Consider the following 27,650-nt stretch of genomic DNA (forward strand, 5'->3'; position numbering starts at 1 on the left):
ATATAGTGCCACACAGACCCCCCTTGTATAAAGTGCCACATAGCCCCCCTTCTATATAGTGCCACACAGCCCCCCATTGTATATAGTGCCACACAGCCCCCCATTGTATATAGTGCCACACAGCCCTCCCCCATCATATATAGTGCCACACAGCCCTCCTCCCTTGTATATATAGTGACACACAGCACCCCCTTGTATATAATGTCACACCCCCCTTGTATATAATGATATAGTGCCACACAGCCCCCTCCCTTGTAGATAGTGCTTCACAGCCCACAGCCCTCCTCCCTTGTATATATAGTGACACACAGCACCCCCTTGTATATAATGCCACACCCCCCCCATTGTATATAGTGTCACACCCCCCCCCCTTGTATATAGTGATATAGTGCCACACAGCCCCCCTTGTATATAGTGCCACACAGCCCCCCTTGTATATAGTGCCACACTTCCCCCCCTTGTATATAGAGCCACAATGCCCTCCCCTTGTATATAGTGCCACACAGTCCCCCTTGTATATAGTGCCCACAGCCCCCTCCCTTGTAGATAGTGCTTCACAGCCCACTCCCTTGTATATAGTGGCACACAGCTGTCCCTTGTGTATAGCGGCACAATGCCCTCCCCTTCTATGTAGTGGCACATAGCCATGCTTTATATATATAGTGCCACACCACCCCACCTTGTATATAGTGCCACACAGAACCCCCTTGTATATAGTGCTACATACCCTCCCTCCCTTGTATATAGTGCCATGAAGCTCTCCTTGTACATAGGGCCATACAACCCCTTTGTATATAGTGCCACCCAGCCCCCTCCTTTGTATATAGTGCCACACAGCAGCCTTCCCTTGTATATAGTGCCACACAGCCCCCTTGTATATAGAGCCACGCAGCCCCGCCTTGTATATAGTGCCACACAGACCCCTTGTATATAGTGCCACAAAGCCCCCCCCTTGTATATAGTGCCACACAGCCCCCTTGTATATAGAGCCACAATGCCCTCCCCTTGTATATAGCCACACAGTCCCCCTCCCTTGTATATAGTGCCACTCAGCACCCCTCCATTGTATATAGTGCCACACAGCCCCCTTGTATATAGAGCCACACAGCCCCCTCCCTTGTAGATAGTGCCCCACAGCCCCCTCCCTTGTAGATAGTGCCACACAGCCCCTCCCTTGTAGATAGTGGCACACATCCGCCCCTTGTATATAGTGTCACAATGCCCTCCCCTTGTATGTAGTGCCACATAGCCCCGCCTTGTATATAGTGCCACACCACCCCTCCTTGTATATAGTGTTACACAGAACCCCCCCTTGTATATAGTGCTGCATAGCCCCCCTCCCTTGTATATAGTGCCACAAAGCCCCCCTTGTATATAGTGCCATACAACCCACTTGTATATAGTGTCACACAGCCCCCTCCCTTGTATATAGTGCCACACAGCACCCCCTTGTATATAGTGTCACACACCTATTGTATAAGGTGCCACACAGCCCCCCTCCCTTGTATATAGTGCCACACAGCAGCCCTCCCTCGTATATAGTGCCTCACAGCACCCCCTTGTGTATAATGCTGCACCCTCTCCCTTGTATATAGTGCTACACAACAATCCCCCCATATATTGCCACACAGCCCCCTTTGTATATAGTGCCACACAGCCCCCTTGTATATAGTGCCATACAGAACCCTCCTTGTATATAGTGCCACACAGCCCCCCTTGTATATAGTGCCACACAGTCCCCCCTTGTATATAGTGCCACACAGAACCCCCCCTTGTATGTACTGCAACACAGCCCCCCCTAGTATATAGTGCCACAATGCCCTCCCCTTGTATATGGTGCCACACAGACCCCTTGTATATAGTGCCACACAGCCCCCCTTGTATATAGTGCCACAATGCCCTCCCATTGTCTGTAGTGCCACACAGCCCCCCCTTCCTTGTATATAGTGCTACACAGCAATCCCCCCCCCAGTATATTGCCACACAGCCCCCTGCTTTGTAGATAGTGGCACACAGAACCCCCCTTGTATATAGTGCCACACAGAACCCCCCTTGTATATAGTGCCACACAGAACCCCCCTTGTATATAGTGCCACACAGAACCCCCCTTGTATATAGTGCCACACAGCGCCCCTTGTATAGTGCTACACAGCGCCCCCCCTGTTGTATATAGTTCTACACAGCGCCCCTCCCTTTTTATATAGTGCCACCCAGCGCCCCACCTTGTATGTACAGCAATCTCCACTGTATATTGCCACACAGCCCCCTGCTTTGTAGATAGTGGCACACAGCACCCACCTTGTATATAGTGCTACACAGCAATCCCCCCCAGTATATTGCCACACAGCCCCCTGCTTTGTAGATAGTGCCACACAGAACCCCCTTGTGTATAGTGCCACACAGAGCCCCCTTGTATGCAGTGCTACACAGCGCCCCCCGTTGTATATAGTGCTACAAAGCGCCCCCCTTGTACGTAGTGCTACACAGTGCCCCCCCCCCTTATATATAGTGCTACACAGCAATCCCCCTATATATTGTCAGGCAGCAACCAATGTCGTCACGCCAGCCTGCGTAGGGATTTTCCCAGCGCCTTTTAGGATGCAGGCCTAATGTGACCTGCAGCCTAAAATATTAATTTGTATCTGCATCCTGAGGATGCAGGTATAAGTGAATGTGGCTGGTGCTAGCACCGGGGCCCCTTCTGGTGCTCCCAAAGCCACCTTGTATATAATGCCACACAGCCCCCCCTTGTATATAGTGCCATACAGCCCCCTTGTATATAGAGCCACAATGCCCTCCCCTTGTATATAGTGCCCCACAGCCCCCCTCACTTGTAGATAGTGGCACACAGCCCCCTCCCTTGTATATAGTGGCACACAGCCGCCCCTTGTATATAGTGTCACAATGCCCTCCTCTTGTATGTAGTGCCACACCACCCCACCTTGTATATAGTGCCACACCACCCCTCCTTGTATATAGTGCCACACAAAACCCCCCTTGTATATAGTGCTACAAAGCCCCCTCCCTTGTATATAGTGCCACAAAGCCACCCTTGTATATAGTGCCACACAGCCCCCTCTCTTGTATATAGTGCCACACAGCACCCTCTTGTATATAGTGCCGCACACCTCTTGTATAAGGTGTCACACAGCCCCCTCCCTTGTATATAGTGTCACACAGCAGCCCTCCCTCGTATATAGTGCCTCAGAGCACCCCCTTATGTATAATGCCGCACCCTCTCCCTTGTAAATAGTGCTACACAACAATCCCCTCATATATTGGCACACAGCCCCCTTTGTATATAGTGCCACACAGCCCCCTTGTATATAGTGCCATACAGAACCCTTGTATATAGAGCCACAATGCCCTCCCCTTGTATATAGTGCCACACAGTCCCCCTTGTATATAGTGCCCCACAGCCCCCCTCACTTGTAGATAGTGCCGCACAGCCCCCTCCCTTGTATATAGTGGCACACAGCCGCCCCTTGTATATAGTGTCACAATGCCCTCCTCTTGTATGTAGTGCCACACCACCCCACCTTGTATATAGTGCCACACCACCCCTCCTTGTATATAGTGCCACACAGAACCCCCCTTGTATATAGTGCTACAAAGCCCCCCTCCCTTGTATATAGTGCCACAAAGCCCCCCTTGTATATAGTGCCATACAACCCACTTGTATATAGTGCCACACAGCCCCCTCTCTTGTATATAGTGCCACACACCTCTTGTATAAGGTGTCACACAGCCCCCTCCCTTGTATATAGTGTCACACAGCAGCCCTCCCTTGTATATAGTGCCTCAGAGCACCCCCTTATGTATAATGCCGCACCCTCTCCCTTGTAAATAGTGCTACACAACAATCCCCTCATATATTGCCACACAGTCCCCCTTGTATATAGTGCCACACAGCCCCCTTGTATATAGTGCCATACAGAACCCTCCTTGTATATAGTGCCACACAACCCGCCCCCCTTGTATATATTGCCACACATACCCCCCCTTGTATATAGTGCCACAATGCCCTCCCCTTGTATACAGTTCCACACAGAACCCCCCCTTGTATGTACTGCCACACAGCCCCCCCTTGTATATAGTGCCACACAGCCCTGCTTGAATATAGTGCCACAATGCCCTCCTTGTATATAGTGCCACACAGAACCCTTTTTGTATATAGTGCCACACAGCCCCCCTTCTATGTATATAGTGCTACACAGCAATCCCCCCAGTATATTGCCACACAGCCTCCTGCTTTGTAGATAGTGCCACACAGAACCCCCCCTTGTATATAGTGCCACACAGAACCCCCCCTTGTATATAGTGCCACACAGCGCCCCTTGTATACAGTGCTACACAGCACCCCCCTGTTGTATATAGTTCTACACAGCGCCCCTCCCTTTTTATATAGTGCTACACAGCGCCCCCCCTTGTATGTAGCGCTACAAAGTGCCCCCCCTTATATATAGTGCTACACCGCAATCCCCCCCCCCTATATATTGTCAGGCAGCAACCAAAAAACAATAAAAATTTTTTTACTTACCTTGCCCTGTTTCCGCAAAGGATGGAGCGATGCACAGCCTCCGGAGGGACGCATGCGCAGACCAGCATGATGCATTGATGTCATCACGCCAGCCTGCGTAGGGATTTTCCCAGCGCTTTTTAGGCTGCAGGCCTAATGTGGCCTGCAGCCTAAAATATTAATTTGTATCTGCATCCTGAGGATGCAGATATAAGTGAATGTGGCTGCTTCTAGCACCGGGGCCCCTTCCGGTGCTCACAACGCCACCGGCATGAGGGGGCCCATGCCACCCGGCCAATAAATGTTATGGGAAATGCGGCGTGTGCCCCGTAGCAGCCATGGGCAGGGGCCCCTAAGAGGATGGGGCCCTGGGCAATTGCCCAGTTTTGCCCCCCTCTAACGCCGGCCCTGCTTAGGACAGGGGGAAAAGTGCCAGGGAGGCTAGTCCTGAGCTGGCATAACCTAGTAAATATGGCTGTTTGTCTGTTATTAGGGATGCAAGTCCAGGGTCAGTATCACTACAGCAGGGCATTGCTCCTAGCAACTAGGACAATGACTGCTGTAGGAAGCTTGAGAGTAGGAGTGTAATAAATTTCAGACAGACGCTGGTGGTAGAGGATTCTACAATTAGGCGGACAGATAGGGACATCTGTCACCGAGACCGTAGATGCCGAACAGTGTGTTGTCTGCTCATGTTTGACAGATTGTTAGGTGGGGCTGGGGAAGACCTAGTTATCGTGGTATACATCGGTCAGTGAGGTCCTAAAAATTATTTTAGGGATCTATTGGAGAAGATCAAGTCCAGGACCTCCAAAGAATTGTTTTTTTTTTAGAAATATTACCGATGCCACGAGCGCCACTAGAAAGACAGTGGGAGATTGGGGAGTTAAATAAGCGGCTTAGAAATTGGTGCTGGAAGGAAGGGTTTGTGTTCATGGAGAACTGGGCTGACTTCTCTGTCGGTTACAGACTCTATTGTGGGGACAAGCTGCACATAAATGGGACGGGTGCAGCAGTGCTGGGGGAAAGAATGGTGAGACATAATTTATACTTGAATCTGGGGTAGGGAGGGTGGAGATACACAAACGGGGTTAGATAGAGTAGATAGGGAGTGGGATATAGCAGGGGTTAATAGGGATTTAGTGGAGGCTGGGGTTAGCAAGCCAAGTAGGGTGGTGACCAGGATTTAATATAGACCAAAGGCCACTTTTACACAGCAGTATTTTTGTCAGTATTTTGGTATGTGTTTTGACCAGGAGTGGGTCCAAAACACAGAAGAGGTACAAATCTTTCCATTATATTTCTTCTGTTTATTTTCAATTCCTGGTTTTGGCTAAGAAACACTGATACCAAATACTGACGTGTGAAAGTTGTCTAAGAAAAATAAAGGTGTTGGTAAAATCAAATGTATGCTGACAATAAAATGTACGAGTTGGAGATTTAATGAAAGACATAGATTATGATGCAGTGGCCATAACAGAAACCTGGCTGGCTGAGAGCCATGACTGGTAGAGCTTGGTTCGGAATGCACTAGATCAAAGTAGGTGCACGAATAGGGTCCCAACCCAATCGTATTGTGAAAAAGTATTCGGCACACTGAGTCGTGAGTATCAATTTCTTGAAATTTTTATTTATATTTGATGCCAAGGGTTTGGTGCAACGTTTCGGTCAAAGGACCTTCGTCAGGCACTATAGGTACACAGAACATTATACGTTGGTATATTAGCATCATATACATTCATGAATCTCAAAACCACGTAGAAATTAAAATAAAATAAAATACGACATACACAAGGACAAATTACATTTTACAAAAATCAGACAGAAAATGAATTGTGCTATAAAATATCACAAAATAATAATAATCAACCAAGAACAGTGAGCAGATGACATTCTCAATCCAGGTACAAGGTATAGTCAGGTATGCAATTATATAATGAGTTCCTCATATAAGCAGAGTGGACGGTCCTTAGGCTGAGTTTAAACTAGAAATATCTAACTATACGTTATTAAGGAAAAAGACCAAGCTTCGTCTCTAATACAGGTTATATTGTGGATATAATTAACAACAAAACAGCAAGACAACATGTTAAGTGTCTAAAGTCTGTTGGGGGTCAGGTGACTCATACATTGCTATCTCTAGCAGTAATCTGACAGTATAGTGCTGGCAGGCATATTACAAAAGCTCAGTCGTAGTGTAGTGTAGGATTGTAGTAAACATACCTCGTTTCCCTGGTTACTGGTATGTCCAGATGATCGGCGCTGCGTGTCAGAATGGCGGATTTCCGCTCCTTTTGGCGCTAAATTCAGGAGATATACTCCTGGTTTAAAGGGAATGTGTTGCCAGAAAAACATGTTTTTTTTTAAAAAATTAAACATTTAGTGTGTGGGTGATTAAACATGGTTCAAATTTTTTTTATTTTTTTCACGAGTCAGGAAATAGTCAGGAAATATTATAAATTAATTCTAATTTATAATTCTACCCATTTTTGGTCACTAGATGGAGCTATTCCCAAAATTGCAGCATTGCAACAATGGGTTAAAAGCCCTCGCTCTAGTGAGCTCTCAGCATCCCCCCCTCCTTTATCCTGGCTAGTGCCGGGATAAACGAGGGGTTTGAACGGTGTAACCTCCTACGCTGTGTGTCGCCATTTTTTGAGCTAACACACAGCGTAGTAGGTTTACATACAGTAGTAAACACACACAAACAAGAACATACATTGAAATCTCTTACCTGCTCCTGCCGCCGCGGCTCCCTCCGGCCCGTCCGCTCCGTTTGCTGCCGCTGGTCCAAGTGCACAAATCCGGAAGCCGCGACCGGAAGTAGTAATATTACTGTCCGGCCGCGACTTCCGGTCCACAGGAAAATGGTGCCGGACGGCGCCAATTTCGAATTGGACTGTGTGGGAGCGGCGCATGCGCAGTTCCCACACAGACGCCATACACTGAAGTCAATGGGACGGGAGCCGTTCACAGTCCCTATGGGACTGTGGCTGCCGTATTCCATGTCTGTATGTGTCGTTAATCGACACACACAGAAATGGAACAAAAAATGGCAGCCCCCATAGGGAAGAAAAAGTGTAAAAATAAGAAAAAGTAAAACACAAACACACAAATGAATATAAACGTTTTTAATAAAGCACTAACATCTTTAACATATAAAAAAATAATTTGTGATGACACTGTTCCTTTAAATAACCCTGTATTGGGGCGGGCAATGGGCGTGTTCGGCGCGCGTCTGCTTGTGACGTCACACTATGGGCGTTCCTAGTATGAGGACGTTCATGTCCTCTTTAGTCAGTGCCCTGTATAGGGGCGGGTAGTGGGCGTGGTCAGCTTGTGTCTGCACATGACTCGGCTTTCCTATTGGTTAGAGGACACTCGTGTCCTATCCTGATCATGCCCTATATTGGGGCGGGCAATGGGTGTGTGTGTCGCACTCTGTGCTTTCCTGTTGGCTAGAGGACGTTTGTGTCCCCTTCTGTGAAAGCCCTATATCAGGGCGGGCAGTGGGCGTATCTGGCGTGCGTCTGGCTGTGACGTCACGCTCTGGGCGTTTCTATTATGCTCTGAGTGTTACTATGAAAATAGAGGACGCTCGTGTCCTCTCCTGTCAGTGCCCGACAGGGCAACACCTCTAGAAGTAATATATGAAGGAGTGGAGCTGGTGGTGGTCAGTGTCACCATCAATCCAGGTCCACTACCTGCCGATCACCAAGGGAAGGTACAGGTAGATGTCATAAGAGTTCAAAGAATAAAGAGTAAACCCGGACGTAATGTGACTTTGGACAATCATACATTTGCAGGGTGGCACATAGCTAGCTGATGCAATTGGGTAGAGTACAGGGCATCTATGTGTACAAGAATATAGTTATCTCTGTTGTTAGAATACCTTAGTTTGAGTTATCATATTCCCTACCATGTAGGAGAACCAATGTTCTAAAGGATACCTTGTTCAGCATGTAGTGGGCTTTTATGCCTAGTGATAAGTCAGCGTGTCTGCAAAGAGAGACATTAGTCACATTAAATGATGGTTGTTATAACATGTTTACAAAAAACTGCTTACTTCGTATTCCCTATTCAGTCCTCTAGGTTCCAACGTTTGTAATCTATGAATCCAATACGCCTCTCTGCGCTTAAGTGTCCTAACCCTGTCTCCTCCTCTTCGTGGGGCGGGTATATGCTCAATTACATGAAATTGTAACTGTGAGATGTTGTGTGTTCTGGACAAGAAATGCGCTGGGATCGGTAGTAGGGTCTTGTTGCATCGAATGTTGCTCTTATGTTGACCTATTCTATCACGTATCCGCTGCGTCGTTTCTCCCACATACGCTAGCCCGCATGGGCACTTTATCAAGTAGATGACAAAGTTCGTATTGCATGTGAAGTATTCCTTTATTGGTATGCGCTCGCCAGTCTGGGGATGCTGTAATGTGTCACCTTTAATTATATGGGAGCACTGTAGACACGACCGACATGGGAACGTCCCTTTCCTTGGGGTATTCAGGAAGGTTTGTCTTAATGGTCTTTTAACTGATCCTATATCGGCTCTTATTAACCTGTCTCTGAGATTCTGGGGTCTCTTGGAGCATGGAAGGAATGGAGTCTGGAACTCTAAGACCTTTGGATAAGCTTCTTTGAGAAGCGGCCAGTGCTTCCTAATGATATGATGTACCTTATAGGCACATCATATCATTAGGAAGCACTGGCCGGAGAGGACCCGTCCCCCCCCCCCCCCATCGCAGCTCATGCGCACCCCGGTGAGGATACAGAAATGTGAGTATAACCAATATATGTATAGAGAGAGAAAGGGACGAAATCCCCTCTTGTCTCGTGTGCTATTAAAAATATAATAAATATGTGTGTGCTTATGTACAAATATGTAAAAATGTATGAAAAAAATGTATGTTGGTGGCATCTTGTGGATTATTTGAATATAGCAATGAAAATAAAGTAATGGAAGGAAAATGTGAAAAAGAGTATAGAACAATGTGTCAAAGTACAAAAATCATTCATATATAAAGCAGAAGTTTGTTGCCATACAACTACATCTTTCAAAAATAGTATACAAAATTATAATAAAAATAATAAAAATAAATATAAAAAATACCCAATAATATTACCATTGCCAATATGTACAAGGAAAAAACAAAAAAGTGTGATTAAGGCAGTACATAAGTATGCAAAAAATAGTATTACGGTGCCAAGAATAAAAAGAGGCACATAATATCTCAAGTGAAAAATAATAAATATATATATACATACATAAAAGAAGACCATTGAGCATGATATTAGTAAATGAAAAATTGAATCGACAATAAATACATTCTATATATACAAAATTTATAAAGTGACTACCACATTGGTAAGACACAGCCATTGTGTCTGTTACATTACATCCACCAAGATACAAATATTAAAATACATATAACATAATATAAAACACAGGAGCAAGTGAAAGAGAAGAAGGTGCCATAGTATTCCCTTTGCTTTCTCTCTTAGATCGGCCATAGTGACGTAGATATATGTTCAGAAGAACCAAATGAGGATGAGAATCGAAAGGATTATCCAGATCTAGATATAAATATAACTGGAAAGAATGAACAACACTTTAATATTGAAATAAAAACATATTTAAAAATAAGAAAATAGAATAGGGAAGAGACATCAAAGGAAAGCTATGAGGCTTAGTTGTTCATTTAGACCCAGAGGAGTCATGGTATTCAAGGTCATAATCCATCTACATTCCTTTTGGGCGAATAATGTCCTCGCATCTCCACCTCTGACACCACAATGCACCCTATCGATTCCCCTAACCTTAAAACTTTTAGGGTCTCCCCCGTGACACAATTTGAAGTGTTTAGGAATGGTATTAGTGAGTGTCAAATCTTCAATATCTTTTGCGGCCAGAATGTCCCTGACTTGTTCACGGACACAAATTCTCAGTTGTCTACTTGTGAGCCCCACATAAATCTTGGAACAACTGCAGGTGGCATAATAAACCACAAATGTAGTACTGCAGGATATGTAGTCCAAGATTTTAAACGTACGCTCACCTCCTGTTGATTCAAAAGTGGTCGTACGAACAATGTTTACACAAGCCCTACAGTCACCACACGGGTAACAACCCTGGGTGGGACCTCTTGTTGAAAAGGGGCATAATTGTTTTGGGACGTAGTGGCTCTTGATAAGAATATCTTTCAGATTTTTACATCTCCTTGCTGTCATCTGAGGATTTGCTGACAGTACGGCCGAAAAAGCCTGTTCTGTCTGTAAAACCGGCCAGTGTTTTTGCAAAATTGAACGCATCTCTTGCCATTGGCTATTATAAGTCAATATAAATCTGACAACACTGTTGTCTTTTGTCTTTTTTACAGTCTTAGCAGGATGTAACAAGATTTTTCTGTCAATATTTTTGGCTCGTCTATAGCCATTTCTAATACATCTTTGGCTATAACCTCTTTCTTGGAATCTAATTTGTAAATCCTTAGCCTGTGTCTCGAATTTATTTTCTGAAGAACAGATCCGCCTCATCCTCAGAAATTGTCCAACTGGGACAGCCTTGAAAGTGGATTGTATGTGTGCCGACGTGGCATGTAGTAAAGAATTTGTAGATGTCTCCTTCCTGAACACATACGTCTGCAATACCCCTTTGGTATCCGTTTCAATGGATATGTTCAGAAAATTGACCCTATGTCTGTCGGCCACATACGTGAGTTTGATATTATACTCATTGATATTCAATTCCTGCATAAACCGTGAAAGCTGCACCTCGGTCCCCTGCCAGATGATCAATAGGTCATCAATATAGCGCAGCCAGCACTGCACATGGTCCACGGCGTGAGCGCCGCCACCATGCAGAACCTGCCTCTCCCAAGCTCCGAGAAACAGGTTCGCATATGACGGCGCACACGCCGCCCCCATGGCAGTGCCTTGTTTCTGCAGGTAGAACACATCCCTAAACACAAATAAATTGTGCGTCAGGATGTACTCCAGCAATTCTACAATCAAATCACATATTTGGCTGTCCCAGTTGCCCATTCCGAGGAAGAGGCGGACCGCTGCGATTCCATCTTTGTGTCTGATGCAAGTGTAGAGAGACTCTACATCGGCTGTTATTAAAAGCATATCAGATTCCAAAACAATTCCATCAATACGGGTAAGTACATCCGTAGTATCTTTTACATAAGAGGGCAGGCATTCGACCATATGCTTTAAATAATAGTCGATGAATTTGCAAATTGGTTCGGAAAGTCCTCCAATTCCGCACACGATCGGTCTTCCGGGGGGATTGGTTAAATTTTTGTGGACCTTAATAAGTAAAAGGTTGGGATCTTAGGGTAAGTGACGATTAAACCTTCACATACATTCTTGGGAATTATCCCCTTATCCACAGCCAGATTCAAGATCTTCCCCAATTCTGAGGAAAAATTCACCACTGGGTTATGTGTCAATTTAGAGTAGGTTTGTTTATCTTTAAGTTGCCTAAAGACCTCCTTTTCGTATAAATTTACGGGCCAAATAACAATGTTGCCCCCTTTGTCCGCAGCTATCTAAAGTGTATGGTCAGCCTAAGACCAGTGCTGAAAGAAGACATTGGGGGAGAATGTGACAGTGTGGAGTCATTATGAGTAAATATTTATGGAGAGGGCAATAACGGTAAACTGCGGTAATAGCGGAACAGGCTGAGGATGAAATCCTGCAACAAATAGAAATGGCAGCAAATATTTATGGGGTACTTATTATGGGGGATCTAAACGATCATGACATTAATTGGGACAAAGAGGACGCTGGATGCGCTAAAAGTTGGACGTTTTTATCCACAATTCAAGACAATTATTTCGCTAAGTTGTTTAATAAACCAACCAGAGGGGATAATGTGCTAGATCTGACCTTATCTAATAGACCAGACACAATATCAGATGTGGAAGTCCGTGAGAACTTGGGCAACAGTGACCACAATATGGTAAGTTTCAAAATAATATTAAAAAAAAAACTATGAAGGGGAGCAACAAATACCTGGAACTTTAGGAAAGCAAAATTAAATCGACTGAGGGGATGCACTTACTCTTGTAGACTGGGATCATGTAACGGTAAATAGGAATACTGAAGATAAATGGGGAGGTTTTTAAAGACATATTACATGAATCGAGTGGTAAGTTTATATCCTCTGGTAACAAAATGTCTAGGAATAAAAGGAGACCAATATGGATAAATATGGAGTTACTGAATATAGTAAGACAAAAACAAAAAGCATTTATGAGATTGAAGGCTGAGTTCAGCAAAAGCAGCATTCCAGACTTAGGCTGGATTTACAAGAGCGTGTGCGTTTTACGTGCGCAAAAAACGCAGCGTTTTGCGCGCGCAAAAGGCACTTAACAGCTCCGTGTGTCATCACCATATGATGCGTGGCTACGTGATTTTCGCGCAGCCGCCATCATTATACATAGTTACATAGTTAGTACGGCTGAAAAAAGACACATGTCCATCAAGTTCAACCAAGGGACGGGAAAAGGGAAGGAAAAATTTCTACACATAGGAGTTAATACTTTTTTGTTCTAGGAAATGATCTAACCCTTTTTTAAAGCCATCTACTGTCCCTGCTGTGACAGCTCCTGCGGTGACTATTCCATAGATTCACAGTTCTCACAGTAAAGAAGACTTGTCGCCTCTCCAGGTTGAACCTTTCTTTTTCCAGACGGAGGGAGTGCCCCCTTGTTTTTTGAGGGGGTTTTACATGGAACAGGATTTCACCATATTTTTTGTATGTGCCATTAATATATTTATATAAGTTAATCATGTCCCCCCTTAGTCGTCTTTTTTCAAGGCTAAATAGGTTTAATTCTTTTAATCTTTCCTCATAACTTAGATTCTCCATGCCCCTAATTAGCTTCGTTGCTCTTCTTTGTATTTTTTCCAACTCCAGGGCATCCTTTCTATGAACTGGAGCCCAGAACTGAACTGCATATTCTAGATGAGGCCTCACAAATGCTTTGTAAAGTGGTAATATTACATCCCTGTCCCGTGAGTCCATGCCTCTTTTAATACACGACAATATCCTGCTGGCCTTTGAAGCAGCTGTTTGACACTGCATGCTGTTATTGAGTTTGTATGTTTGTAAACAGAAAAGCACGTGGTGCTTTTCTGTTTTCAATCATAGTTTTGACTGCTGTTGCGCGAATCACGCGCGTCACACGGAAGTGCTTCCGTGTGGTGCGCGTGATTTTCACGCACCCATTGACTTCAATGGGTGCGTGATGCACGAACAACGCACAATTATAGGACATGTTGTGCGTTTCACGCAGCGGACACACGCTGCGTGAAAATCACTGACTGTCTGCACGGCCCCATAGACTAACATAGGTCCGTGCGAGGCGTGTGAAAACCACGCGCGTTGCACGGACGTATATAACGTTCGTGTAAATAAGCCCTTACAAAGATCTCAATAGGAAATGTAAAAATGTAATCAAGTTAGTAGTTATACACGAAAAAACAAATCGCTAAAATTAATCCCACATTTTTTTTAAATATATAAATGCCAAAACGAAAAAATCTGATAATATTGGGCCAATTAAAGATAAGCACGGGAATATAATTGTAAAGGACAAAGAGAGGGCTGAGATATTAAACATGTACTTTTGCTCTGAGTTTACTGATGAGCTGCCAGTGGCAGATATTCAGGGGGACAGTAATAAAGTTTCCCCACCTAATATTACCTGCTTAACACAGGAGGAAGTACAGCTACGTCTGGGCAAATTAAATATGGATAAAGCCCCTGGCCCAGATGGCATTCATCCACGGGTATTAAGGGAATAAGGCTATGTTCACACAGAGTTTTTTGCAGGAGGAAAATTCCTCCTGCAAAAACTGCTCCAGACGTTTTTGCACAGTGGTTTGACAAAAACTCGTCAAAACACTCGTCAAGGCGTTTTTTTCCTCTTTCTGACTGATTGAAATGGGGTTTTGGAGGCGGAAACCGCCTCAAGATGGGTCATGACGCTTCTTTTTACCGCGACGCGTTTTTTTTACTCGCGGCAAAAAACTCGTCCAACTCCCATTGAAATCAATGGGAGGCATTTTCGGGCGGTTTTTGACGAGTTTTGCAGTGCGGTTTCCGTATCAAAAAACTCGGCAAAAAAACTCCATGTGAACAGGGCCTTAAGCTCAGTAATGGACAGACCATTGTATCTCGACCATATGATTTGGGGGACGGCTGTACCAATATTAAAGAAGGGCAAGAAAGTGGAACCAAGTAACTATCATCCAGTAAGTCTGACATCTGTGGTATGTAAAATATTTGAACGTATTCTAAGACAAGCACCTCAAAAGTGTAAGCAGTGAATAATCTAATAACTGATAACTGCTTAGACAGGGTGTGCTGGGAGTTATTGTACCCTGGCAGCAGGGATTAGAAGGGTTTTTCTCATTTTTCTGCAGAGACTCAATCTTCCTATGCATTGCTTCTATACAAGTACAATGTTGGATTCAAGTGTTTGCTTTAGGTTATAATATGTAGATACATCATTTCTGTTTAGACAATATAATACAAGTAGTAGTTTTCATTAGAAATACAGTCAGTGAAAAATAGGTAACCACTGTAATTTACATTCAGCTCTGTTCTAGAGAGGTGGTAGAGTTCTCTTTCCTACTGTATATCTGCCGCCCTTCCCGTCAGCTGCCTGCCGTCTGCAGAGTCCTATCTTCTGGGCAGCCTTTGCTTCCCCCTCTTCTCACATGTCTGTACAGTTCTTTCTTTTGTTTTCTGTCTTCCTCTTCATCTCAGATGGCTACAGAATCCTCTCTGTGTAGAGACTGGGGGAATTTATTAAGATTTGCGCTTCATACGCCAACCTTAAAGGGAAACAAGCTGGGGGAAGATGAAACAATTTTTTAAGAGGCACATGACTCTTAATAAATTTGTCACATCTTCGGCTTTCCATGCGCTACTAGAGCAATCTACAGCAGCCAGCAGCTGGCGTTGATTTCCGCTATAAACTCACAGTGGCTTCTGGCATAAATTATAGTAAATCCATCAGGCTACAAATGGCCATGCCCCTTCAGCTAAGCTCCATCCAATTGAAATGGCGATTCCCACTAAGTGGTACATGCAGCATAATGGTTTCAGTCAAGAGGGAGAGACACAACTTTAACTTTGCTTTGGTATATCAGGTAACCTCGCCAATGGGACGGAAATTATTGTAATCTTTGCAGTGTGACAATGTCCGGCCTATAAGCTGCGGGTGGCCATCCATGCTACTGCGACCACGTAACCACAACCCGGGTAATCAAAGTCTCTGAGGGGGCAGGCTAAGTAACACTTTCCTGGCAGCTTCCGCCCTGCCTTGCATCTGACAGCTTCCGCCATGACTGGCAAACTACAATTTCTACCCTGCCTGGCAAACGACAGTGACCACCACTCAGTGACCATCCCCGACTTCTTGGCCTGTCACTAGCGTTGCTCTGCACACACTCCGTCAGTTCTGCACCATTCGATTCCCACTCTTTCCTCTCACACCTCTATACACGCCAAAACACACCCTCTTATAACCTAAACTACTACACCAGGGGAATGTACGTGCCGAAGGCGTTCACATGTTGCGCTAGAAGCTGTTGCCATCACAGTGCCCCCTAGCAATTGAAACAATATACAACATTATACACCCCATACATAAATTCAAGTACTTTAGCCTGCATGGAAATAGATACTCAGGCTGTTGTTAGGGCATACCTAAGTATACCAAAGTATGCCCTAACAACAGGCATACAACCCTTACAACCAGACCCTTAAATTTATTCAGACCCCAGACAAGACCCATTTTCCCCAACCAATAAAGGTGCAACACAGACTTAAAGAGGTTGTCTAATGATGAAAGCCCCATTGTATATGCCCTATTGGGGCATATGGACATCATGGGGGAGGTGTCCTGCTCGGTACCCCTCTCTATGAGCCATATTGGAAAGCTGCTCACAAATAGTGACTCAAAGTCTGTTGTGCCTGGCCCATCATTCAAATGGTCGCCAGGTGATACTACATTTCTCCAGCTGATCACCGGAGCTTTGGCTTCTTTTTACAGGATTGTCTTCATGCCAAGTTTGTATAATTTATTTTGTTTTCTTTTTTCAGATAAACACCAGTAGGATAAATGGCTTCATGGGGTTTTGGTACAAGTAGGTATAAGAAATCATACTGTGAAGAATGAGTAGGGAAGTGTTTTCTGCCATCTGAATAGTCAGTAGTGGATTGACTGTACACTGGGTCCTGTGATGTATCCAATATACTAAAGTAATAATAGTATACTAACTTCCCCAAGTGATATCTAAGAGCATAGCACACAACTACTAGATATATCACTGCACTGCCCACTGTCTAAAAGTCTAATGGGACCCAAGGTCCTATTGCCATTTTGGTAAATAATAATTATAAACGACAAACCAAGACTATTATGTTACTTATATAATACTGGTGAAAACAGCAAACTATCCACATACTATCCACATTAGCAATCAGTGCTTCGTTAATCAATACACTGGTGAACCTATTAAAACACACACCTTTTGGGTTATTTTAAGACCTAAAAAAATAAGGAGTAAAGATGTTAAAGTATTATTTTTCTGTCATACAATTACCCTTTAGGCTTTGTTCACATCTGCGTTGGGGTACCGTTCTGACGTTCCATCGGAGGTTTCCGTCAGAACGGGACCCTGAACAGACACAAACTGACACGAACGTTTCCGTTTCCATCACCATTGACAATAGTGACCGATCCGGTGCCCATGGTTTCCGTTTGTGTCTGTTGTGCACCGGACCCGTTGTTTTTCCAAAAGCAATAGCGTAGTCGAAAGTTAGAACGGGACCCCAACTAATGTAATATTTAAAAGTAAAATAATATTTAGATATATGTTTATACACACACAGTATATATCTGTTGTGAAAAACATAAAAAAAATATTGCTTTGAAACCTGAGCATGCCTAAAAGAGGGGGTGTAGTTCCAGGGAAATGGGAGGAATTTCTTGTTGTTTGTGTATAATAATATAAATAACTACGCGGACATGCAGCCCCAGATTTAGATGTCAGGAGCCTGTAGGCACAGATTGTCTGGCACCTTAGGGTAAGTCCACACGGGGGTTTTGGTCAGGTAGAAAAAATCTGCCTCAAAATTCTTTCGGGATTTTTGAGGCAGATTTTGAAACGGCAGCGTTTTTTGCCGCTTTTTCTTTGGCTTATGTTTGGTTTCCGCGTCAAAATCAGCGCCACAAAACTTGTGTGAACTGGGTCTTAAACGCCACTAATCAAGTAGGTCACACCTTAATTCATGTATGGTTTTGACAGTTCAGGTCCAGGTGATTTTGAACCTACAGGACCAGACACCGTTTACCAATTTTTAGCATGCGTTAGTTTAACGGCTCTAACTTTCTTATTTGTACGGCTAGCGACGTCAATTTTTGAGCTTTTTTTGTGAACACTGCAGGTTTCCCTTCTTATCATGTTTATACAAATAATTTTTATTTATTTTATTTTTTTAGGCATATACTTATACTTAAAAATAGTAAATAAATATGCGGTTTAACTTTTTAGCAATTTTTTTCTGATAATAATATAGCATTACCCTATAATAGACTTATTTTAGTTTTAATAGACTAAATTTAATTAGTATTTGTCATTGTCTACCATAAATTTTGATGTACTACATGTCTTATTTGGGGTGACTGGGTTTCGGCTAACGATATGACAGCGATTGGTGAGATTTTTATGGTCTGTCCCCCAAAGGTCAGGAAAGACCATAGGGGGACTTTATTATTATTTTTTATTTTTTTTACACTATACTTTTCAGTTACAGGGGAAATCTGCTCTGTCAGGCCTGATGCACACGACCGTGCGGTATTTACTGACCGTAAATACTGCACGAACGGGCCGCAGGCACATGTCCTATTTTTTTGCGGGTAATTTCTACGGGCCGGAGACACATGTGTAAATATATGGGAAGGTGCCCATGGCCAATAGAAATGAATGGGTCAGTATTTTATCCGCAATTACGAATCTGTAATTGCGGATAAAAATTATGGTTGTGTGCATGAGACATGACAGTCATCGCTGTTAGGGCTTTGCTGGGTCTAATTAGACCTGCAAGTAGAAAATATACAAAAGAAATTGGTCGGCTCACCACTCATTTGAAGTAAGGATGCCACATTCCATGTTTGATCGGTACACGGGCAAGAGAGCTACGTCGGGAGTAGGTAGAAATCCAGGGAACAAAGTTAGAGGTCCAGCACACGATATGATATGAAAAAATACAAAAATGTTTTTTAAGTCAAAATTAAAACAAGAACTTAAAAATCCCAGGGAGAGAACGCCTACGCGTTTCGAACTTTTCAGTTCCTAATCATAGCTACTCTCTAGTATATTGAGTCTGCTTTTATGGATCAGATGTTTCGAAACACGGCTTGTGTATTGATTAGGAATCACGGATCATACATTACTCTGCATTATTACATAAGTCTGTATTTGAAACATTGGCAACTTGACTGGAATAAATTTATGGAATGAACAAAATAAGTTTAATGCCCTGTAAAGACAAACTGTGTTTTCAATAATGAACTACTGTCTGCATGTTATTTAACTACATTAATATGTCTGATTTTCAGGTACCCCGACGGACGTAGAAGAAGGACGTAAGTACTGTCGTTATTCTGCTACAATAGTCATTCCTTCTTAAAGTGTTCCTTCACTTGTAATCTCCTGCCCAACCTGACAATGGATGTGGAGAGACGCTCCTGCACGCTGGGTGGTACAGTGGTAGAATTGGACCTGTGCACGATACTCTCCTGGAGTTGTATGGTTTCTATGGCAATAGTACCACCCAGCATGCAGGTGTGTCTCTCCATGGCGGATGTCAGGTCGGGAGGGAGATCACAGATCTCAAGTAGAGGCACACTGTAAAGCGGATCTGTCAGTATAGTAGACTGCCCTAGTTAAGAGTAGAATATTATTCATACAGCGGGTGCCATCACTCAAGTGTGGGGACGGTAGGAGGAGGTGGAGAGAGGCAGGGGCAGCGCTCTCCTCATGAACTAGAGTTAACTGTATTCGTTGTATGATGACATAATCCTTTGGACCTGGATTTATAATATGCTGCTTTTAACTAGAGGAGCATGGTAAGCGCTACTCACATCTGTTACATGTCTCCCATTTATAATGAAAAGACACAATGTAGTGCCAAATCTGTTGTGCAACTGATACCACAGGCGCCAGGCAAACCCCAGTGACTTATAGTAAGGTTCATTGGGTTCCATCATGATTTCCATAGTTTTGACTCCAAGAATAGCGCTGCATGCAGTACTATTCTTCAAGTCGAATCTGAAGAAAGTTGCGAACGAAGCCTCATACTGACTGACAGATTTGCTTTATACATTAAAAAGTGATGTAATATTCATTCTGGGTTCTGGCCTTTTTTTCTGGTTTCCAAAATTCCAGTTAAAGTAAAAATCTGATAATTCAGCATTATCGGAATATCAATGTGACATATTATGCCAGGTTATCAGAAGCGTGGCTGATTCCAGACATACACTATATGGACATAAGTATTTGGACACAACTCTTAATCATTGAATCAAGTGTTTCATTCAGTCCTACTGCCACAAGTGTATTAAATCCAGCACCTCGCCATGCAGTCGCCTTTACAAACATTTGTGAAGGAATGGGTCGTTCTAAAGAGCTACTGAATTCCAGCGTGGTACTGTAATAGGACGTCACCGTTGTAACAAGTCAGTTTGAGAAGATATCTCCTAGATATTCCACGATCAACTGTGAGTTGACAAAGTAGAAGCGTTTAGGGAATACGGCCAATCAGCCATGAAATGGCAGACCACGTAAAGTTAAAAAGCAGGGTCGCCGAGTGCTGAGGGGCATTGTGCATAAAAGTCTCCAACACTCAATAGCTGCTGAGCTCCAAATCTCCTCTGGTATTAACATTCGCACAAAGACTGCCCCAGGAGCTTCATGGCATGGGTTTCCATGGCCGAGCAGCAGCTCTGCCACCAAGCACAATGACAAGCGTAGGATGGAGGGGTGTAAAGCTGCCGCCACTGGACTCTGGAGCACAGGAAACGTGTTCTGTGGAGTGATGAATCACGCTTCTCTATCTGGGAGTCTGATGGATGAGTCTTGGTTTTGGTGAATGCCAGGAGAACGTTTCCTGCCTGACTACATTGTGCCAGCTGTAAAGTTTAGTGAAGGAGGGATAATGCTATGGGGTTGTTTTTTTAGGGGTGGTCTATGTCCCTTAGATCCAATAAAGAGAAATCCTAATGCTTCAGCATACCCGGGCATTTTGAACAATTGCATACTTCTAACTTTGTAGGAACAGTTTGGAAAAGGGTATTTTCTGTTCCAGCATGACTGTGCCCCAGTGCACAAAGCAAGGTCCATAAAGACGTGGTTGGGTGAGTTTGATGTGGAAGAACTTGACTGACCGCACAGAGCCCTGACCTCAACCCCATCCAACACCTTTGGGATGAACTAGAACGGAGATTGTGAGCCAGGCCCTCTCCTCCATCAGTGTCTGCCCCCTCAAATGATCTTCTGGATGAATAGGCCAAACTTCCCACAGACACACTCCAAAATCTTGTAGAAAGTCTTCCCAGATGAGTGGAAGCTGTTTCAGCAGCAAAGGAGGGACCGACTCCATATTAATACCTATGGATTTAGAATGGGATGTCATAAAAGCTGCTGTAGGTGTAATGTGTAGGTGTCCCGATACTTTGTCCATATATATGTGGGCGCTTGTGTATCTCACACTGGGCTTGACAAGCATGTTTACCCAGATTGCAATGCCTAGGCCCAGTGGACTTTTCAGCTCCGGTTCGACTGGTGAAATGTTGTTTCACTGTTTAACTCTTTCTTTGCCTTGTCTGTGTACATTATTACAGAAGTCCTGGTGTTTGCCTAGGTCTTCATGGGCAAACTTTAAAGCGGTTTTCCAGCCAGTAAAAATTGATGGCATATCCTTAGGATAGGCCATCAATAGCTGATGGGTCGTACGAGCGCTGCCACCCCTTCATTTCTACTTGCTCACTGTGAATCGTCGACACTAATGTAGCGGCGATTCACAGGTATTGCAGCCTTCGTCTCCCATTGAAGTGAATGTGAGGAAATGCTGCAATACCTGTGAATCGCCTCTAAATGCATGTCGATGATTCACAGTGAGCATGTAGAAATGAAGGGGAAGCAGCGCACGTACAAGCGCTGCTCCTCCTTCAAAACAGCTAATCGGCGGGGGTCCCAGAAGTCGGACTCCGACCGATCAGCTGTTGATGGCCTATCCTGAGTATAGGGCGTGAGTTTTACTGACTGGTAAACCCCTTTAATACTGTGATGATGTTTTTTATGGAAGGCAAAGATTTCTCCCTGTCACATTTCCCATGTAGATATAATTTGTGCAGCCTCTTTCTTATGGAAAACTTGTGACTTTGATATCCGTAGTGTTCAGAGCTGTCTGTAGGTCCTGTGAGGAAATTCTGTGGTTCTAAGGCTATGTTCACACGGGGTCTTTTGCCGAGTTTATTGACGCGGAAACCGCGTCGCAAAACTCGGCAGAAACGGCCCGAGAACGCCTCCCATTGATTTCAATGGGAGGCGTCGGCGTCTTTTTCCCGCGAGCAGTAAATCTGCCTCGCGGGAAAAAGAAGCGACATGCCCTATCTTCGGGCGCTTCCGCGTCCGACCTCCCATTGACTTCAATGGGAGGCAGGAGAAAGCGTGTTTTATGCCCGCGGCGCTCAATGGCCGCGGGCGAAAAACGGCGCGATAATTGCTATTCACACGGAGTGTTTTGGGGGAGGAATATCTGCCTCAAAATTCCGTTTGGAGCTTTGAGGCAGATATTCCTCCCCCAAAATACTCCGTGTGAACATAGCCTTAGTGACTTTTTTCAGCATCTTGCATTGTGCTCTGAGGTTGAACTTGCTAGGACGACCTGACTTGGGCAAGTTGACAGTTGTTTGAAATCCTCCGGACAGTGGAATGATTTATGTCTAATTGTTTCGAGGCCTCAGTAATCTCTTTGGATCTAGGCATCGTGATACCACACTTTTGAACAACAGAGAGCAAACCAATCTAAATGTCTGAGGTTTTTATAAAGGTCCTTTTACATGGCCGAATATGGGCTGTGAAAACGAGCGCCGATCAACAAGACAGCTCGTTGATCGGCGTTTGTTTACTCTTTTCATAAGAAGCAATGATCAGGTTATGTATGAGGACCAGTGATCGTTACTACGATCCCTCGTCCCCATACATTTCCATCAAGGAGATGTGCTGCCGACTAGCGACTATTTTATTGGCCGTATGATCAAGCAGATTTTCTTGTTTGATCGGGAACGAGCGTCCATAGGAACGTTCATCGTGTAAAAGGGTCTTAAGACGGGTTCCTTCAAGGTCCTCTGTAACCATGTTCTAATAGATGGCATCATTTCATCGTTTGCATGACCTGATTTGAATTTTAGGTTTTTGAGGTCGTTTTAGAAGTATTTCCACAAAAGGAAAGGGCATATCTGTGAATTGTTTGTTTAATTAATAATAGTCAAGACATTTTGTTATAGTTTTTTTTTTTTCAATGACATCACCTATAACTTTATATACTATAAGGCCACTTTCACACCACAGTATTTTGGTCAGTATTTCTCAACTAAAACCAGGAGTGGGTCCGAAACATCGAAGAGGTCCCCATCTTTGCATTATCCTTATTTTGTGAAGGTTCCACTCCTAGTTTTAGCTTACAAATACAGAAGCAAAATACTGTCCAAAATACCGGCGTGTGAAAGTGGCCTTAGACTGAAAATGAAATATTGATATGTCTATATATGTAAAAAAATAAAAAAACATTGGGGTGTCCTTACTTTTTCACATATGCTTTATACAGTATGCTTCTTTATACAATCCTCCTGACTATCTTTTCATGGTGCACAGACAGATGCCCTATACATACTGATGTGATGCCCAAAAAAATCTGCAAACCTAGTAATAATAGGATCAACTATATATCTCTGCAGCCCGAACACTATTGTCAACTATGTCACTGAACGACCAGATGGTGGAAGAGCAGCTAAAAACTAATGCCGATTATAGATCACTAGCTCCCCCAGGTAAGATCTAAGAGTATATCAGACTTCATCACTCCACTTTCTTCTGTTTGGAAATATATTAAAAGGTCCTACAGCATTTTTGGTATGTAATAATTTTAATTACAAAGCAAGAGTAAGTATATGGACCCCACAATGATGTTACATAATGCTTGTGAAAACAGCAAACTTTCCACCAGAAACAACATCATATTGGGTTAATGCAAATTAGAGACTGTACTTTCTTAAAGGGATACTAGCCTCTTATATGTAATACGTTTTTTAATAAGTTATCAAGTGAATGGGATGGTGCTGCAATACCTTGCACAGCCACTGTGCAAGTACGAACAGAAATTAAATCTATGTAAACAATGAAAAGGGCCCCTTTAAACGGCTGATCGGCTAAGGATCGGCTAAGGATAGGCCATCAATTTTAAAATCCATTTAAATGGAAAATATAAATAGTTAGGAATTTCTTTAACAGTTGCTTTTGCTTCCTTCACAGTAGAGAAGATTATGTCACTTCTGGAATCGAACATTGCGACACTTGATCATCTTTTAGGCAATATGCTTAAGTACTCCAACATGCCTACCCAGGGTAAATCACATTTATTTATTTTTGTAAATAATCATTGTCTCTGTATGTATATGTGCAGAAATTGTGACTGTTTGCTATCCTCAGAGTCCATTGTGTTGTAAAAACAGTGCTGTAGTATCTGGAATGTACATACGAGTGTAGCCGTAGCAGGTGCAGAGGTAGCAGTTGCATCCGGGCCCAGGTGCCTGGGGGGTCCTTTTGCCATCTTTGGCACATGATAAGTTGGGACCCTGTTACAGATTTTGCATTGGGGCCCAGGAGCTTCAGTGGTTACCTATCACTATGAGCAGGAAAACTGAACCCTCCCAAACAAACTTATTGCACTTAGTTTAGTTACCCCCTATAAATGCTAGTTACAAAATTAAAATACTATACTTTTTTATTATATTGGAAAATAATAACCAAATTTAAATGGGTGTAAGTAAATTTGGTCAAAATTAATCAATGGAAGAAAATACTAACTAATACTATATTATAACTTGCCTCCGGGATGCGTAATGCATGCTCTATAAGGCAACCACTGGTTCCATCGACAAAAAGAAAAAACGAAATCTGATAAAATTCTTGTAATATTAAAAAAAAACCTTACCATCACATTATAGCTTAATACTAAAAGATTAATTTAATGCAATGTAATATTCATATATATTTAAATTGTATCAGTCTGATTTTACTTAACGTAAACATGTCACTTGGTGTTGTTCCCATTTTACAAACTTATGGCATATCCACAGGATTTTCCATAAATGTTTTATAGGCGCGGGTCCCACATCTGGGACCCGCGCCTATCTCCAGAATGGAGGTCGCCTGACTCCATCCCACCCGGTGAGGCGGCCGCGGAATCCAAATGGAGAACGATGGTGAGCTAACTGGGAATACAGAAAAAGCTGAACTCGTCGTACTATGCTGTTTCCATAACTCTTAGGCCGGATTTACACGAGCGTGTGCGTGTTGCGCGCGCAAAAAATGCAGAGTTTTGCGCGTTCAAAAGGCACTTAACAGCTCCGTGTGTCATCACCATATGATGCGTGGCTGCGTGATTTTCGCGCAGCCGGCATCGTTATGACACTCTGTTTGTATGTTTATAAACAGAAAAGCACGTGGTGCTTTTCTGTTTTCAATCATACTTTTTACTGCTGTTCCACGAATCACGCGCGTGCCACGGAAGTGCTTCCGTGTGGTGCGCGTGATTTTCACGCACCTATTGCGCAAACAACGCACAAATGTAGGACATATCGTGTGTTTCACGCAGCGGACACTCTGCGTGAAAATAACGGACTGTCTGCACGGCCCCATAGACTAACATAGGTCCGCGCGAGGCGCGTGAAAATCAAGCGAGTTGCACGGACGTATTACACGTTTGTGTAAATCCGCCCTTATAGAAGTGAATCGGAGTGACAGCAACAGTTCACGGAAATAGTGTAGCGCAGCGAGCTCGGTTGTTTCCATAATTCTGAATACCTCCCTATTTGTTCTCAGCCTGAATGCTGCCGTCATCGGACCCACAAAATTGTCTATTAATCTGCTCCGATCCTGCTTAAATGGTAGCTCTGGTTGGGAGGCACCGGGGCATACTGTAAATGTTAGGCAATGGCATTTCCTGCCGTTCCCTGTGAGATGAGGGTAAAGGAGGGTAGCTACAGTTAAAATATTTTTTTCATACAGTTGCTCTTGAAGCCCATGGACAATAAATACATTTTTTTGTATATTTGACAATCAATATATTACTTTTCTAGTATACTGTCCACATGCCAGAGGTGTAGCTTCAATTTACTGGACACTAATGCAAAATCTGTGCCAAGCTCCCCCATCGCATGTTATTTATAACACCTCTGACCTCCTGCTTGGTACCTCCAAACAAAAGTACACACAATTGGCTTCTGATTACATAACAGGTATTTTTGTTTTCTGTTCATTTTGTCAGCACGATCCCCCATAAAAAAGAACAGAAGCTTGAAGCAACTTGAAAACGAGTTTTACCTAAAAATGGAACAGCTAAAACAAGCAGTAGCAGGTATCCCATCATATTCCTATAAAAATATATATACATTCTAAATTCTTTATCTCAATCATTAATTTTTTTATTTTGCTTTTATCCATTTTAGCCCTTTCACCCATTGGGCCACAAAACCGTAAGTAATAACTAATGTAATAACGGCACCGCCCCCCCCCCCCATTAGCTTTCACACTCACCTACCCCTTCCCTCTTTTTACTATTGGTGTCTTTACAACCTTCAGGTTGTATGGAGCGGTAATACTACACCTATAAACTGTTCTGGGACCCTACTGTGCCGCCATATACAGTTGGGTCCAGAATTATTTGGACAGTGACACAATCTTCATAATTTGGGCTCTGCTGCCACCACATTGGATTTGAAATGAAACAACTGAGATACAATTGAAGTGTAGACTTTCAGGTTTAATTCAAGGGGTTGAACAAAAATATCCTGTGAAATGTTTAGGGATTTCAACCATTTTTGTACACAGCCACCTCATTTAAGGAGCTCAAAAGTAATTGGACAAATTAACATTACCATAAATAAAATGGTTTTTTTTAAATACTTTGTAGAGAATCCTTTGCAGGCAATGAGTGCCTGAAGTCTGGAACCCATGGACATCACCAAACGCTGGGTTTCCTCCTTTGTGATGCTTTGCCCGGCCTTTACTGCAGCCGTTTTCAGTTGTTGCTTGTTTGTGGGTCTTTCTGCCTTAAGTTTTGTCTTAAGCAAGTGAAATGCAGCTAAACCGGGTTGAGATCTGGTGATTGACTCGGCCATTCTGAATATTCCACTTCTTTGCCTTATAAACTCCTGGGTTGCTTTCGCAGTATGTTTTGTGTCATTGTCCATCTGTGCTGTGAAGTGACGTCCAATCGACCTTGCTGCATTTGGTTGAATCTGAGCAGAAAGTAAATCCCTGAACACTTTAGACTTCATCCGGCTGCTACTGTCTTCTGTCACATCATCAATAAACACTAGTGACCCAGTGCCTTTGGCAGCCATGCATGCCCATGCCATCACACTGCCCCCACCATGTTTCACAGAGGATGTGGTGTGCTTTGGTTCATGAGCCGTTCCAAACTTTCTCCATACTTTCTATCTCCCATCATTCTGGTACAGGTTGATTTTAGTTTCATGCTGTTCCAGATCTGGGCGGCTTATTTACATGTTTGGCAAAGTCGAATCTGGCCTTTCTATTTTTGAGGCTGATTAATGGTTTGCACCTTGTAGTGAACCGTCTGTATTTGCTCTCATGAACTCTTCTCTTTATGGTGGACTTAGGCTGGGTTCACACGACCTATTTTCAGGCGTAAACGAGGTGTATTATGCCTCGTTTTACGCCTGAAAATAGGGCTACAATACGTCGGCAAACATCTGCCCATTCATTTGAATGGGTTTGCCTACGTACTGTGCAGACG

The 27,650-nt window shown here is 43.5% G+C and overlaps 1 protein-coding gene across 5 annotated transcripts in view; it reads left to right on the forward strand.

Moving 5' to 3' along the window:
- LOC142729245 (uncharacterized) overlaps nucleotides 1–27,650 on the forward strand; it is a 39,444-nt gene that overhangs the window by 6,672 nt on the left and 5,122 nt on the right. The window contains exons 1-7 of one of the 5 annotated variants that reach the window (XM_075849249.1): nucleotides 7,992–8,249; nucleotides 16,644–16,687; nucleotides 19,165–19,191; nucleotides 23,566–23,658; nucleotides 24,140–24,232; nucleotides 26,157–26,246; nucleotides 26,338–26,364. In XM_075849249.1, the coding sequence (XP_075705364.1) occupies nucleotides 16,663–16,687; nucleotides 19,165–19,191; nucleotides 23,566–23,658; nucleotides 24,140–24,232; nucleotides 26,157–26,246; nucleotides 26,338–26,364 (355 nt within the window). In that variant the 5' untranslated portion in view covers nucleotides 7,992–8,249; nucleotides 16,644–16,662. Of the gene's footprint in view, nucleotides 1–7,991; nucleotides 8,250–16,640; nucleotides 16,688–19,164; nucleotides 19,192–23,482; nucleotides 23,659–24,139; nucleotides 24,233–26,156; nucleotides 26,247–26,337; nucleotides 26,365–27,650 lie in introns of those variants that run through there. The other 4 variants (XM_075849250.1, XM_075849251.1, XM_075849292.1 and 1 more) reach the window with 4 other exon arrangements.

The sequence above is a fragment of the Rhinoderma darwinii genome, chromosome 1, assembly GCF_050947455.1.
Source record: "Rhinoderma darwinii isolate aRhiDar2 chromosome 1, aRhiDar2.hap1, whole genome shotgun sequence".
NCBI lineage: Eukaryota > Metazoa > Chordata > Amphibia > Anura > Rhinodermatidae > Rhinoderma > Rhinoderma darwinii.